At 40.9% G+C, this 15,787-nt stretch overlaps 1 protein-coding gene across 2 annotated transcripts; it reads right to left on the bottom strand.

Annotated features, from left to right (window-relative positions):
• Nucleotides 1-197: 197 nt before the first annotated feature.
• Nucleotides 198-15,023, bottom strand: gsna (gelsolin a). 2 transcript variants are annotated; one of them, XM_055179626.2, is made up of 17 exons: nt 14,864-15,023; nt 9,652-9,849; nt 9,302-9,456; nt 6,637-6,798; nt 6,410-6,559; nt 6,203-6,292; nt 5,977-6,109; nt 5,599-5,903; nt 5,373-5,506; nt 5,137-5,227; nt 4,845-4,871; nt 1,806-1,976; nt 1,553-1,727; nt 1,316-1,437; nt 1,130-1,207; nt 992-1,052; nt 198-514 (listed from the first exon to the last, which is right to left on the bottom strand). In XM_055179626.2, exons 2-17 carry the CDS (start codon nt 9,842-9,844, stop codon nt 345-347), a joined length of 2,217 nt encoding a protein of 738 aa, XP_055035601.2. In that variant the 5' UTR covers nt 9,845-9,849; nt 14,864-15,023; the 3' UTR covers nt 198-344. The 2 variants fall into 2 exon arrangements, with proteins under 2 accessions (XP_055035601.2, XP_055035602.2); XM_055179627.2 differs by lacking the exon at nt 4,845-4,871.
• Nucleotides 15,024-15,787: the final 764 nt, after the last annotated feature.

Here is a 15,787-nt window from a genome sequence, read left to right as displayed (position 1 = left end):
TGTGCATCTTGAGACAAAACAATGGCCCTGATATGCATTAAGATGCGTCAGTGCAAGTTGTTTTTACATTAAGGCAGCTCAAACATGCATTTTAGCCTGGGAATAGAATAAGCCCCGTCCGGGAAACCGTTAACATGGCTGACTGCAGGTATAACAAACACTTAAATACAGAAGCAAAATATGAATTGTAAATAAAGTTAGGTGTAGTAAGGTGCTTTAATTAAAAGTTGACCTTTTATATTGCTCTAGGGGCAGCATGGGTTTTGACTAAACCCACTTATGACCATCAGATCTATGATCATCTTGCAAGGCAGTAGGGCTGAGGGCTTTGAGTAGGTGAAGGTTCAGATCTCAAGCTCAGCCAGGGCTCGCTCCAGAGGATCAGTGGTCCAGTAGTCGTCGTCCCAGCCCAGGAACCAGCCTGTGAAAGTGGGCGGCTCAAAGCCCTGCTTGATCTTCACGATGGGTGTGCGTGAGTCACGGTTGGCTGGGTCGCTCTCAATGTATCGGGCAGCTGAAGAGACAAAACAGAGCTGATTCATGAAAGGGGACAGCAATATGCACTTGTTCTGTTTTATTGGGCACAGGACTGAATTATATGGATCATAAACTGCATGGTTTGGAGTCATTAAATACAGATATTGTATAATTGAGAATTATTGTGCACAACAATGGCTTTCTCAAAGTATTCAGGGTTCCCACACCTTAGTTAACTTCAAATTCAAGGACCTTTCAAGGACTTTCCAGGTCCAATACCCTCAAATTCAAGGACTAAATGTGGGGACACATTTCAAGTGAGAGCAAGGTTACATCGTGTTACCTTTTAAGATACATTGTTACAGTTCCCTTTCAAGGACCCGTGGGAACCCTGTGTATTTGTTGAGTAGTCATGTGATAAGCTAGCCCTTCAGGCTGACACTTACATGTGTCTTGGTTTATTTTGTTGTACATTATTCATTAAATAGGCTTTGTATTGTGCATTAAGTCTTACCTGAAGACATTGCTTCAGTCTTCTCCTCCTCATGAGCCTCATTGCCAATCCAAACAAACACCTGTAACACATCATGACCCATTAAACTGCTGATCATTGATGTTTCATTACATGTACTATGTAAGGAAGTCAATTTACTTGATCCCAGGTGTCAAGGATCATGACATCATCTGTAGCCAAGTCTTCCTGGGTCATCTCTCCAGGCACCTCCTCGATCTGCATGGACAGCCATTCATTCACATTAGCTTGTTATCACACTGATTATCCAAAGTTTAAATATGTAAAACCTAATTAATAAAACTTAAACTCAGGGTTTTTACTCACAATAAAGCGGCCAGTTTTGTTGGAGCAGGCGAACAGTCTTGGTGGGTGTGCATCCATCTTGTCCTTTAGCCTGGTGGATGTGCGGTAATCTGCCTTTCCTCCCAGAGCATTCCAGAAGCTGTCTGCAGGAATATGATGCATGTAAGTGTCTATAAGCTAACTGTGATAGTCACATTGATTTGAAAAAAAAAAAATCATAATAAAGAACAAATATAATTAATCCGGTATAGTCCTTACTATTTTCTCTTCCTTCATTCAGAATCGAGGATGAAACTCCAAGGATGTCACATAGCTGCTGTGCCCCGTGTTTCTCTGTATCACTGGCACCATGGCCTACCCACGTGAAAGAGGCAGACGGGGTCACCAGGACAAAAGCATCATTGGAGTTGAGATTGGTTGACACTGCATCAATCTCAAGGTGACAGCTCAGGTTAGGGCCAGACCAGCAGGTAACTCATAAAGCAAAATGCACATTATGTTCGATACTGACCTCAACTGCTCGTGTGCACCCTGCAGAGTTTGAGCGCACTTGGAACAGCCGCGTCTCGGCTGGTGCCGTCTGACCTCCATCCCTGGACGTCCCACCTACGTGAACCACCATGGGTTTGCCTCCGAACAGACTCATCAGGTGAGCTGGTTCCTTACCCTGGACCACCCGCACCTAAAAATACACGGCGTAGAATGAGGTCACATGAAGCTTTGAGGTATTTTGTGGGAATTCATTTGTTATTTGGTAGATGCTTGCCAAATTAGGCAGATGCCAACACTGTTCCTTTGTTTCCTGTTGATTGGTGGTTCTCAAACTGGGGGCGGGCAAGACGCTGTCAGCAGTGCCCCAGTTTTATAACATTTTTAAAAAATTCATCATAAAATCTGTGCAATTAAACCTAATAATAAAATAAAGCTACTAACCAACAACACTACATTATATCATTTAATATGTTGTGTTTTATGTCATGCATTTTCTTTGGGGGGTACACGTTTGAGAACCACTCCTGTAGCTTATTTGGTAGTGCATTGCATTAGCAATGCAAAGAACAGAGGTTTGATCCGCAGGGAACACACATACTGATTAAAAAACGGATAGATGAAGTGCATGCTTTGGATAACAGCTTCTGCCAAAATGCATAAATTTAAACAAAGGTTGTGTGTCATGCTCTCATACTCACAAAATGGAATAATAATGCATTTCAATGTTCTATATAAAGGACCTTTATAAATAATTAATTTAATAATCATATGATAAATCATAAATAATTATTTTACTGTGATGGTCATCACTTGTGCCATAGACTGACTTAGTTTTTACATTAAGCATCAAGTTTAAGGTTTTCAAGTAGAACCACAAGGTGGCAATGCTGAGCTGACTTTGGAAATGGGGACTAATGCCAACATTCCCATCATCCTTTGTGGCTGGAATGATGACGGCGGTCTATGTTGCTGTCTGATGAATTATATGGCTGTATTCACTGGAATGTAATCTAATGTTTGTTATTTTTTTTCCTGGAACCTCACTTTAGTATTAGATACTTTATAACCATTGTAAATAGTTTATATCATGCTTTGGTAAGTAGACAAATACTAGACCAGATACATTCTTATGAATTATGAAGTACTAGAACATGCTGAAGTATTTTTTTGTAATAGGTTCCTAGTTACTGTTTATTGTACACAAGAGCGTGCATCAAAACAGACTGACAAAGACACTGAAAAAATCGAGAGAAAAACTATAAAAGATGCCTGAAGATTTTCTGTTAATATTTACATGCTTACTCCAAATACTAATCTGTCAATACGGAAAATGGTTAGTTAGTTAGTTGGGCACAGACAACTAATAATATAGTAACACACTGAGACACTAAAGTGCACAAGTGGAGACATGTGTAACGATAGAAAATGTCCATGTGCAGAGCCTTAAAAAACTAATAAATCTTTGTACACAATATTATGTAGAATTAAGCCAACAACAATGATATAAGTGATGACTGAAGCCCTAAAGAAACATCAGTCATTTATTAACCCTTCATGTTGTTTCAAACCCCTATGACTTTTATTCTGCAAACTAAATAGCATAGCATGTTAAAACTGACAGACAGTCACTATTTTCTTTTATATTAAAAGATGCAATGAAACTGAATTGTGACTAAGCCTGTCAGTCTTTAACGTTCTCCTTATTGTGTCTTATTTATTCATTCATTGTATCACAAATAAACACAACAAGAGCTGACCACTGTGCTTTACAGAATAAAAGTCTTGGATGCATAAAATAAGAAGAAATCATAACAACATAGTCAAACCATCAAATTATTTAAGTGCCTGATCAAAAAGTTAAAGCTTTAGCTTAAATTTTAATTATATATTGACATGAATCTTATAGATACTGGGAGGCTATTTAACCATGTCCGAGGCTGGGTCTGTGTTTAACTGTTTGTGCACCGTAAACATCTACTGCATGTTCAAATTGAAGAGTGCGCAATACCTTTTATGGATTTAAAGACGCATAATAATACTTTGAAGTCAACTCTATGACGTACCGGCAACCAGTTAAGAAACATTTAAATAGGAGTAATGTGTTCATATTTGGGAATCACAGTTAAATGATAGCGAAGACTTTAGATAGAAGTTTCAGATAAAACCTTGTCTTGACTACTGTCGATAAAGCTTAAAGGAAAACACCACCGTTTTGCAATATTTTACTATATTCTGTCCTCAACTTAGACAAATTAACACATACCTATCTTTCTTCAATGCGTGCGTACACTCATAGAAAACAATGTGTTACATTTTTTTAGAACGGCGTTTTTTCCGCGCTCAGCGCTGAGTGCCGAGAGTTGAAAATATTCAACTTTGAATGAAAAGCACCGCTCATCAATTTCAGTTCTCACGCGGCAGTCCAATCACAGTGGAGGAGGGGCGGGACAAGTATCACAGCAACCAACTGTCTCACAGCTGACGTATCAGAGCTACCAAAGCGCTAAGCTGAAGAAATTGTGTTTTATTTTGTGCCACCATACTACTCATGTAACAGTCTTTAAATATGGAAAACATGGAAGTGTTTGGTGGCTTCCAAATTCACCCGTTTGGATCCCAAGGAATGAACGGGGCCAGGCTCAATGCTAACACATTCACGACGCGCCGTACAAAGATGAAGTGCACACATTAAAAAAAAGATAGTGATGTATTAATTCATCTAAGTTGAGGTAAGAAGAACATAGTAAAATATTGAAAAACTGTGGTGTTTTCCTTTTAAGGGAAGAATCCAAAATAGCTCCCAAGCTTTCCACTGTGGGTTTGATGTCTTACAGAAGATTTAAGAGTCATACAGATGTCAAATACTTTAGGTTTGGAACAACATGAGGGTGATGCCGTTTTATCCGAAAGTACAATACAACGTATAATATATGCAGCTCTCCTCACATTTTAAATGAAACACAGCCCGTCTAATGAAATTTCCCTGTGTAAATGTGTTTGTGACTACAGCAGTGCTATGACTCTGTACAGGGACATTTCTATCCGGTGATCTGGATACCTGTGTGGTGAGAGAACTGCCAGCCATCTACAGGAGGATGTTGGAAATAAATACAGGACAGGAAGGAAAGACATAAAAGTGGAAGTTGGTTTAGCAGATGGAAAAATCAATGAGTGTTGCCAACACCGGCTGAGAGGATTGGCTATAAGGGTGGATTTTTATAAAGCACAGCCATGATGAGGTTACAGCAGGGAATCGAATGGCAAAAGTAAGCTTGATAGAAATAAGTTCAAATGTTATGATTGTCCTGTACCACATGTTATAAACAAAATGATATCAGCCGTCATTATACCTGCACGGGTCCGCCTCCAAGCTCATCGTCCAGCTGGGCGGCTAAGATGGCAGATGCCCCGATCTCATCTTGCGTTGAGTCTTTACCCTGCCTGTGACAGACAGCATCCATCAATGCTTAAAGAGCAGGACGATCTAATTGAATATTTCCCAGCATGCACTTATGCGTATATGTCAGATAAATTGATACAGTAAAAGGTTGACAGCAGGGGGCGTAAGAGAGAGATGAAAGCATACCAGATGTAGATGATGTGGCCCTGTCTGCCTCTGCTCTGATAACTGTATAGGATTATGTAACTGTCTCCTCCATAAAACTGGCCGTAAGTGGAGGGGTCTACTTCGACCTTGTCTGCACCTTCGATACGCCAGATCTGTGAAGTACAGGGTGACATTAAAAGAGAAATGCTTATACAATAACGTATTTGGGTATACACAAGTAAGAGATTGACGCTCAGTTACTGACCTTTTTCTCTCCAGCACCATTGTCGATCATGCCGTGCTGAGCGGCCATGGCCGGAGAGTCGTGCAGGGTGGAGGCATCAAACGGCACCTTTTCAATCTTAGCGATGCTGTTTGATACATAAGCCACACCCAAGCCCTCAGTCTGATCCAAGTCACGCCAGTTTTTAAAGAACTGCTTGAACAGAGGAGTCTCGCCCATCTCAGGAAGAATCTGCACCTGGGTGTGCTTGGGGTAACCCATTTTCTTTATGAACTCATCCGCTGCCTTCATGGCGGCCTTTCGTTCCTCCATATTGGCATCTTTGCCTGTGAGAGGGACATTAGAATGATGTAGTGGAAGATGTTTTCTTTGATGTTGAAGTAGGCAATAACCACCTACCTTTCCAGACAAAGATCCTGCCATCTGAGCCATGATCCAAGATGAAGCAGTCACTTGATTCCAGTGCACTCTGGGAGAAAGGATTCTCAGCGGCCACCAGGGCAATCGTCATGTCTCCACTGCCGTCAGACACCTTATGGATGAGAAACAAGTATTTAAACTGGTAACCAAACATTTTAGATGAACCAGTATACTGTACTGACGTACAGTAGTCGTATAAAGCTACCTTATAGAGTTTGGCCATCTTCCTGTTGGAGGCATCGGCCTGGATGTCATCAGATGCTCCTTCAGGCAGGTCTGGCTTTTCTCCAAGAACCTGCCGTCACATAATGGATAGTGATACAACCTTGATAACTTTGATATTGATTGTGTAAGGTCATGTCAAAGACTGAAACTCGTGTGATCAACAAACTATAACGCATAAGTTGCTGACCTCCAACATCTTCTCTCGTTCCATTCCTTCATCGCAAACATACACTCGGGCGCGTCCACTGCGTTCGTTGTCACGAATGCCCTTCGCGAGCTGAGTAGCTTTAAGTTTCTCGAACCGGTTGCTCTTTGAGCCACACCACTGATAGATGTCCTGTAACACAAATACACAATAAACAAGCTTATCTGATTATTTTGATCATCTTATTCTCTTCTCACATTGATACTCACATTGCCCATATCCAAAATGAAGCAGTCTCCCTGATTAAAGCTGTCCCAGCTGACTGGAACTTCTGTTGCCCTGACGACACGTCGACCTTTGACTTGCAGCACACGCTGCATCAAAACTTCATTGGTGACCACATGCTTGAACCCAGAGGCAACTCCACCTTTCTGAAAAATGAAACAAAACTGTCTTTAAAGGCTACATTTTAGAAACGTTCATCATACGTCTTAATTTGTCAACAGTGTAAAAAATGACTGAATGAATTTTTGTCTTGTTTTCAATACAAATAATAGATGCATTTTCTTAGTGAGCAAAATGACCTAAGAATTATGTTTAGTTTTTAGACTAAAACAAGCAAAAAATTCTGCCAATGGGGTACGAAAAAAATCATGATTTTTTTACTTTTTAAGAAAAATTTTCTTACCCCATTGGGAGATTTGTTTGTTTGTTTGTTTTAAGCACAAATAAATAAAATTGGCCTCAACCTGAACACATCATCAGTGATGTTACCTGGGGTCACGGAGTGTTTCGGGTCTTTCAAGCATCATACACTCTCACCCAGGGACTTAGCTGGGGTTGATCAGGCCCCAGCAGGTAGCTCGACCCCACCCATGGTTCTCCTCTCCTTATCCCCCGCCACCTTGAGGCAACTTCTGACTCTGTGAACTCCTTGATGGCCCTTCGCTTACTGGCCCCTACGTTGCACAGGATGTTATAAACCCTGCAGAGAGACTGGCCAGCAAACCCTCTGCATCCCACCTAAATGGGCTCACACCACGCTTGCCATCCATTGCTCTGGCACTCCTCCACTAGCTCAGCATATTTTGTTCTCTTGCCCCAAACCTGAACACATCATCAGTGATGTTACCTGGGGTCACGGAGTGTTTCGGGTCTTTCAAGAATCATACACTCTCACCAAGGTGACCCAGCTGGGGTTGATCAGGCCCCAGCAGGTAGCTCTACCCCACCCATGGTTCTCCTCTCCTTATCCACAGCCACCTTGAGGCAACTTCTGCTGAGTTTGTGAACTCCTTGATGGCCCTTCGCTTACTGGCCCCTACGATGCCCAGGATGTTGTAAACCATGCAGAGAGACTGGCCAGCAAACCCTCTGCATACAACCTCAATGGGCTCACACCGCGCTTGCCATCCATTGCTCCGGCACTCCTCCACTAGCTCAGCAAATTAAAATTTTTTGCCCCCAACCTGAACACATCATCAGTGATGATACCTGGGATCACGGAGTGTTTCGGGTCTTTCAAGAATCATACACTCTCACCCAGGAGACCCAGCTGGGGTTGATCAGGCCCCAGCAGGTAGCTCTACCCCACCCATGGTTCTCCTCTCCTTATCCACAGCCACCTTGAGGCAACTTCTGAGTCTGTGAACTCCTTGATGGCCCTTCGCTTACTGGCCCCTACGTTGCCCAGGATGTTATAAACCCTGCAGAGAGACTGGCCAGCAAACCCTCTGCATACAACCTCAATGGGCTCACACCGCGCTTGCCATCCATTGCTCCGGCACACCTCCACTGCTCAGCATATTTTGTTCTCTTCCTCTCATTGGCCTCTTCGATACGGTCCTCTCAGGATACGGTGAGTTCTAGTAGAACAATCTGCTTTGTGGTCTCTGAGATTAGCAAGGTGTCAGGCCGCAGCTTTGTGGTGGCAACAGTTTTTGGGAATTTCAGTTGCTTCTCCAGGTCAACCCTCAACTCCCAGTCTCGTGCTGTCTCTAGCAGGCCAGATGAGGCAGCCCTGGCAGCTGATGGTGGCTTCTCCCCAGCCCGGATGAAAGCAATGGTGTTCTTTACTGGGCGGAGGCGCTTGCAGTGGCCAATTCCACAGCTGATGGTTTTTGCTATGGCCTTCAGGACTTGGTCATGGCGCCAACGGTAGCGCCCCTCGCCTAGGGCCTTCGAACAGCAGCTGAGTATGTGCTCCAGGGTCCCCCTCTTAAGGCAAAGGCTGCAGGCTGATGACTCCACAAATCGCCAGCTGAACAAGTTAGATGGGCTCGGTAGTACATCAGAGACAGCCGGGACCAGGAACCGTATGCGATGGAAGTCTGCTTTCCACAGCTCTACCCATGAGACTCTCGATCCGCTCCATGCTCCAATCTTGTCCAAGCTCCCTGCTGCCGCATTCCAACTATCCTGCTGGCCCTCTCCTCCTCTACTGCTGCCCGCACCTCTCACTGCACTAGTGTTCTTCTATCCTTCCCCTGTGCCTTGTTGTAACGAGATGTCGTGCTGCTACCAAGGCCAGCTCGTCCATGAGTCACTACTCCAACCAGTGCCCTGTGCCGTAGCCGCAACTCAGCCACATTCACCGCCTCTGCTGCCCTCCACCTCCGCCCTGTTCTCACCTCGAATCCCAGCCTGGGAGACCTTCAGGTCCTGTGACTCTCTGTACTGCAGCACCTCCCTGGCACCGCCCACCTTGAACTCCTCATACAGGCTACTGATAGGGAGCTTCAGTTTGTTGTTCTGGCCATACAAGGTGATGTTACTCAGGCTTTGAGGTTATAAACTAGACTTATTTTCTTATCAAGAAAATATTTCGATATTTGTACTGAAATCTTATTTTCTCATCAAGAAATGTTTTAGATATTCGTACTGAAAACAAGACAAAAAAGAATGAACTGTAATGTACTGTGTACTGTCAACTACCATGTACTGGAGCCCCTTCTTGAAGTAGCCCAAGAAAGCTTTGGACTCATGGCCCTGGACTTCACGGTACTGGATGGGCTTTCCACCCAGATAATCGTCCATCTGGACTGTAAAAATGGCAGCCGCCCCACTCTCATCCTGCGTGCAGTAATCGCCTGTCAATAGAGAAAAGACTGAGTTTAAGCAAAGTAGCTTATGAATTTGACAAGGCAGAGGAACCACATAATTGGCGGGCATCTCTATGTCCCCCCAATGAATTTGCCTTGAATACAGGTCAATTATTTTGCTTGTTAGAGGAATACATTGTGCATATTCTCCAAATCCTATTTCAATAAGCACTGTTTTCTTACCCAGCCAGAAGTGAAGGTCGTACTGCAAGTTGCCAGAGCGTTGTTTGATAGTATTGAGGACCAGATAGGCATCCCCTGTGTAAAATCCTCCATAGAGATTCTCAGGAACCGCTACCAAATCAAACTTCTCGATTCTCCACACTTGAAGCCCAGGCTGCTTGCCTGCTCGCTCAAACTCAGGGTGATACACCATGCTGTCTGCAGAAAAAGAGACTTTCTGGTTACTGACCAATAGGAATATTCAGAGCGCTTTATACATTTGGTTTGATGAATTTGTCCCTGTTGAATGAGCTTTATTTCAAAACCTATTCAGCTACTATCATAGGTAGCTGTCTTCAGGCAGCAACCTATCTATCATAAAGAGACCATCTGAAAAACATTTGGTCAGCAACTTGAGAGTTTTGTGTAAAAGGGACAGTTCACCCAAAAGGGAAAACTTTGTTGTTGTTTGATTCCAATGTCTTTCTTTGTTCTTCTTCAGAACCCAAATGCAGATGGTTTAAAAAGTGTTGGTATGGGTTTTCTGGTTACTATGGGAGTGGATGGTGTCCACCACTTCTAGTTTAAAAAATTACCCAAAAGTCTTAAATAAATAATTATATCAACTCATGCATATATTTTAAGTGTCCTGAAGACATACAAAAGGTTTGGTGAAAAACAAACTAAAATATAATCTATTATTTGCTAAAAGTCTTGACCTGTGTCTCTCCTTCATTGAACATCTCTGTGTCTGAACTGTTTAGGTGGTTTTAGGATGTTTACAGTGATATCCACAACAAGAATTAGAGGAGTAAATGTCTTCAGGAAAACTCAAATATATACGCAAAATATATGAAACGAGTCGAGTGGAGTTATTATTAAACACTTTTGGGTCCTTTTGGAGCATGAATACCGCCTCGGTCACTATCCACTCCCATAGTAACCAGAAAACCCAAAGTAACAACATATTGCTAAACTAACGGTGTGATAATTAACATAAGTACACATTTCAAAGCATAAATTGAGTTTTATTACAATTGAATTCATTTGCTATTGTTGCTATAGTTACAGTTATTTATAATCTAATTTCTCGCGTTATCTGCCATCTCATCGGAATGCTTTCTGGGATACGCTCCCAAAGATCTCAATCCCACACTGCAGACTAAATCCAATAAACTGGATGCTATAAAAATCCAGTGGCTGGGAGTTTCCCTCTGTGTTGATGGAGAATTGGGCTGGATGTAGGAAAAAGGAAGGAAGAGCAGTGACTAATACTGTTAGAGTGACAGGGCCAACCGTGCATTACAGATTATTCATACCACACGCTCCCATGTGCAGTCCTGCATGTGTCAGTGCCTGTATACAATGGCTAGCAGTCAATGCGATTATGGCCTGTAAGAAAATGCCCTTGTCAGCTGTGTTTAACGCCCACTGTGGTCTGGGGACATGGTGAAATTTGGGATGACTTGGGCATGAGTCATTCAGCTCAGTCAGAATTGAGACGCTATCTTTGGGGGCCTTTCAACAAACACAATAGCAGACATTCCTAAATGGAGGGAAAAATGCAAACCATCTTTAAGGATGAAACTGTATTCAGTAAAAATAGTTGCTTGTTTACACAATGCACAGACATAAACTCAAACTATTTTGATGTTGATGTTCCTCTTTAGGGCGGCGCTCTTCAGCTCAGAGAACAGACTGCAAAGTTATGATTTAGGCTTTGTTACATTTTTAAAACCACAGAAACCATAAACATTTATGTTAATTCGTTCAACAGATGCTTTTATTCAAAGCGACTAAAAACAAAAACATTGGTTCCAATGCTAAGCAATCTATAAAAAACATGGCATTTTTATGACAGGATGAGGAAGACATGCAATTCCAAATATGGTGCTCCATGTCCTTAGTCTACCAAGTAATTTACTTACTTATCTACCAAGTTCAACAAAAACTACTCCCAAATGTATTTGATGTAAGACTGCATAATCATATAACAAGCACCAGCTTCATGCTAGTATGAGATATTGTACCATTTTCATTACAGACCACATACATTTATAAATAAAAAATATCATCCACAATCGTAATACACAGACTACTGTGACGTGTTTAGCCATTACAGTAGTGTGAACACTGAAGTCAACCACAAAGTTTTTTATTTCAATAAATTTTAAAGCCCAGCAGCTGTTACGATGAATTCATTGACACTTTCTTTTTAAATCTAAGAGCCACTGGGGAACATGATGTGCTTTACAATAAGGAGTTTATTTTGAGCCAGAAGATGTGTAGTAGGCATTGCTAAGAAACAAGTGCTTGATATAACATGAAAGGATATGCTACTTTAAACTGCTTTACTTGAGATGTTGTAGACCAAAATCTAGACAGTGTGATCACTTCATGGTCTGCATTGTTTGGTCATGCATTCAAGGGCAGAAATGTTCATCTGAAATGCCTTCTAAACAAAAATGCATTGCAAGGTTCAGTCAGTAAGGTTCATACAAATGACTCACTAACTAACCCTAAAATTTACTTTTCCTGGTCACTCGTGTGGCTTGCACTAAATATTTTGTAAACAAGGGGTGTATACAGTATCTGAACTGAGGATATCTTGTATGATGCAGTGGCCGTCACTATGCTAGCCCACAGATTAAAAATAGTCTTAGTCATGTGACATTTGCTTGTGGGTCAAAAAGGGAGGGGGGAGTGTTCTGGGAAGTGCCTGTATACACTCAGTCATTCTGAATAGGCCCAAATCCTTTAACGTTGTATATTTACTATAGTCTGAACTGATTCCTATTGTCCTTGAAACAGGAAAGCCCTAAATTTGTTAAATGAGCATTTTAAAATAACTTCAATTAGAAATTCTGATTGAATGAGGTACATTTGCAAGCAGCTGTAAACTGAAAGCACACTTCTGTGTGACTTCTTTACATCATGTTTATAAAGAACAGCTGAATCACTTTATAAAATGGTTAGTTCCAGTACTTGGTTCTGATTAGTCACCAGCAACCAGTATTATTTACAAAAAAAACAAAACACAGCTACACGTATGGCTGCTGCACAGCATTCTTTTGCTGTTCATGGTCGGTCTGGGAGCTTTTTTATTTATTTTTACTATTTTTACTTTTATAAAAGTTGCATTGATAGATATTTTTGCTTTGATGTTTGTAATGTGTTGTAAACGTTTTATAAAGCAATAAAGGTATTAGAAGCTGTGCTGTATTGTGAATAATTCACAGATGAAGGGGTTGTTGGCACGATGCGACCACGCCCTTTAGCCATGACTTATTCCACGATACAACACAGTCTCTCGCACCTTTTGTCTTACGTGATGCACAACTTCCAGTCCCTTAAATATATTTTCAACTTTTGATTTTAAAGGGGCCATGTCACAAGACTTTCTTAAGATGTAAAATAAATCTTTGTTGTCTCCAGAATACACGTGAAGTTTTAGCTCAAAATACAATATAGATAATTTATTATAACATGTTAAAATTGACACTTTGTAGGTCAGAGCAAAATTGTGGCGTAGTGACGGTGGTTTGTTGCAATTGAAACTCAATTGTGCTGTGAATTTTCTCTCTCTTTCTCTTTCCCTCTGCACTAAATGGCAGTGATTGGATAGTACAGATTAAGGGGCGGTATAATTATAATAAGAGCTCCTTATGACATCATAAGGAGAGCCAAATTTCAATGACCTATTTTTTTACATGCTTGCAGAGAATGGTTTACCAAAACTAAGTTACTGGGTTGATCTTTTTCACATTTTCTAGGTTGATAGAAGCACTGGAAACCCAATTATAGCACTTATACATGGAAAAAGTCTGATTTTCATGCCATGGCCCCTTTAAAATAATGTTATTCTCAGTTTGGAGAAATTAACAAAAAATCATTTTACAATATTACTTGGAGAAATCCTTAAATAAGTTTTACATAACATGTCAGTATGGAAACTGTAATTGATTTACATTACATTATTCTGAGCTTTCAGCCCACACCAACCTCCTGACTGCTGTGTTTACCTAAGGAAAAAACTAAGACAGACTAACCAGTGAGTATATACCCTATCTGCACGGCCCAGCCACATAGGAAAATACTAGAAGGCAGAAATGCAATTACATATGCAAAAGAACAGTACAAGGTCAAAGTCTGAAGGGTGTGAGACTGTTGCTAATGGATTTGTTAGGAAAAGTGTCACACTCGAACATGCCAGTATGAGTGCACACGCCAGTACAGCAAAAAGGACAAACTTTAAACTTTAAAAAATCAAATTACATAAAGTGTTACAAAAAAGTGTTAGCTTATGAAAGGTTACTGCAGTTGGTTTAACACCTTCACTAACACCTTTAGGTTTCCTGGAGCGAAACGTCATGAGCAGCACTTCCTCTTCATATATAGCATCTTTACCACAAAGTCAATATTTGGGTAAGTTGCCATGGTAACAGATGATGAATGTGCACAGGGTGCTGATGAGTAATGAAATGTGAAAGTATTCAACACAAGACAATGCCATAAGATCAATGTATGTTATAATAACGCTGTATGTCCCTTTACTGCTTAAATGCTCATAATTTATCAATAGCATTAAAATAAACAGTTTCCTATTTTAAAGTAACCCCATGTGCATTCACAGTTTCTAATAAAACCAATAAAATTTACATTTTAAGTAAATCCGAAAGATTTCTGTAATAGTTTTATTGCTTTACAGAAAAAGTTTGGTTTAGTTATATTAACTTAGGAGTGACATTTAAAAACAAGACTGGTGATAGAAAGCAAAACCTCCCCACAGGCTCCTGAGATCTTGTTCTCTCTTCTTGATGAAACACAAAGTAAATCAATGCAAACATCAATAGTGCTCTTTTGAACGCATGTGGTAACTGCAGACTGCGCACTTCCAAATATCCCCATTTACCGCGTAATACAGACACATCCTTGAGTTTAACAATCTCCATATATGGATTTGTTTAAAGAGCATAGTTTTAAACCCCAAAAATGAAGCAGTTTGCACATTTTTTGCGAGGCAGTGCAGTGTATGGCATACAAATGCAGAAACGCTTTAAACTATGTCCCGAAGTAGCCTGTCCAAACGCGCATAAAACTTCAGTGGAAACACTGCGCCATCCGTGCACAGATGCTTGCGTGGAAACTAACAGTACATCTAAGCGGTGTTTGTAGCAGGAAATATCCTCATACTGACAAAGGAGGTTAACGGTAAAAAAAAGAGCAAACTTACCTTTATTGAGTGTCTGGAGTTAATCTGTAGTTGGTGTAAGAATACAGCAAAGTCGGATACTTTAATGATACTGTGTCGTTATGTCTGGGCAGGGCAACACCCATCTGATTCAGAATCTGCTGAAATAAACCTCATCCAGGGTAATCCTGACATTTAAACCACGCCCCTGTACCAACTCAACAGAGTAAATCACTGCCACCTACTGCACCACTTGTATATTACGCACAGTCTCTTATTGTGTATTTTTTTGCTCTGATAAAAGTGCATTCCCTACTGAAAAATCCAGCATAAGCTGGTGAGCTGGTTTTAGCTGGTCTCCCAGCTTGGTTTTAGCTGTTTTTGCTGGTGTAGCAAGCTGGCCTAGCTTTGTTTGGTCACTTTTTAAGCTGGTCTAGCTGGACTTAGCTGGTCAGGCTGGGAGACCAGCTGACTCACCAACTTTGCCAGGCTGGGAGGACCAGCTTAAACCAGCTACTTAGATGGATTTTTTTTTAGGTTAATTTTAGTTTTTATTCACAGAGTTAAATAAGTGACAAAAATGTGGATTGTGTGGTAAAATTAGGTTACAGGATTTGTCTTTTATAATTTTTTCTTATAAATTTGTTTTTTCTTAATGATCACAAGGGGGATACATTAATCATAGAACATGGGTCTCCAACCTTTTTGTGAGAAAGGGCTACCACAATGGTTAAAAAAATCTGGGGGGCTGCTTCTTTGATATAGTCTACTTGAATCTTTTTTACTTTTTGTTTTTAATTGAATTTTACTGAACATACATAAAAGAAGTCAGGCTAATATAAAAATGTAATAAATATTAAAATTGAGGCTATTAATAGAATGTGCACTGGTGGGCAACTCACAGACTCATGTGGCCTCACGCTATATTACACACCGTTACCCATAACCGATTTTGACTATTAGGCC

This window comes from Misgurnus anguillicaudatus, chromosome 9, assembly GCF_027580225.2.
Source record: "Misgurnus anguillicaudatus chromosome 9, ASM2758022v2, whole genome shotgun sequence".
Classification (NCBI taxonomy): Eukaryota; Metazoa; Chordata; class Actinopteri; order Cypriniformes; family Cobitidae; genus Misgurnus; species Misgurnus anguillicaudatus.
This window is presented reverse-complemented; position numbering and strand designations above follow the sequence as displayed.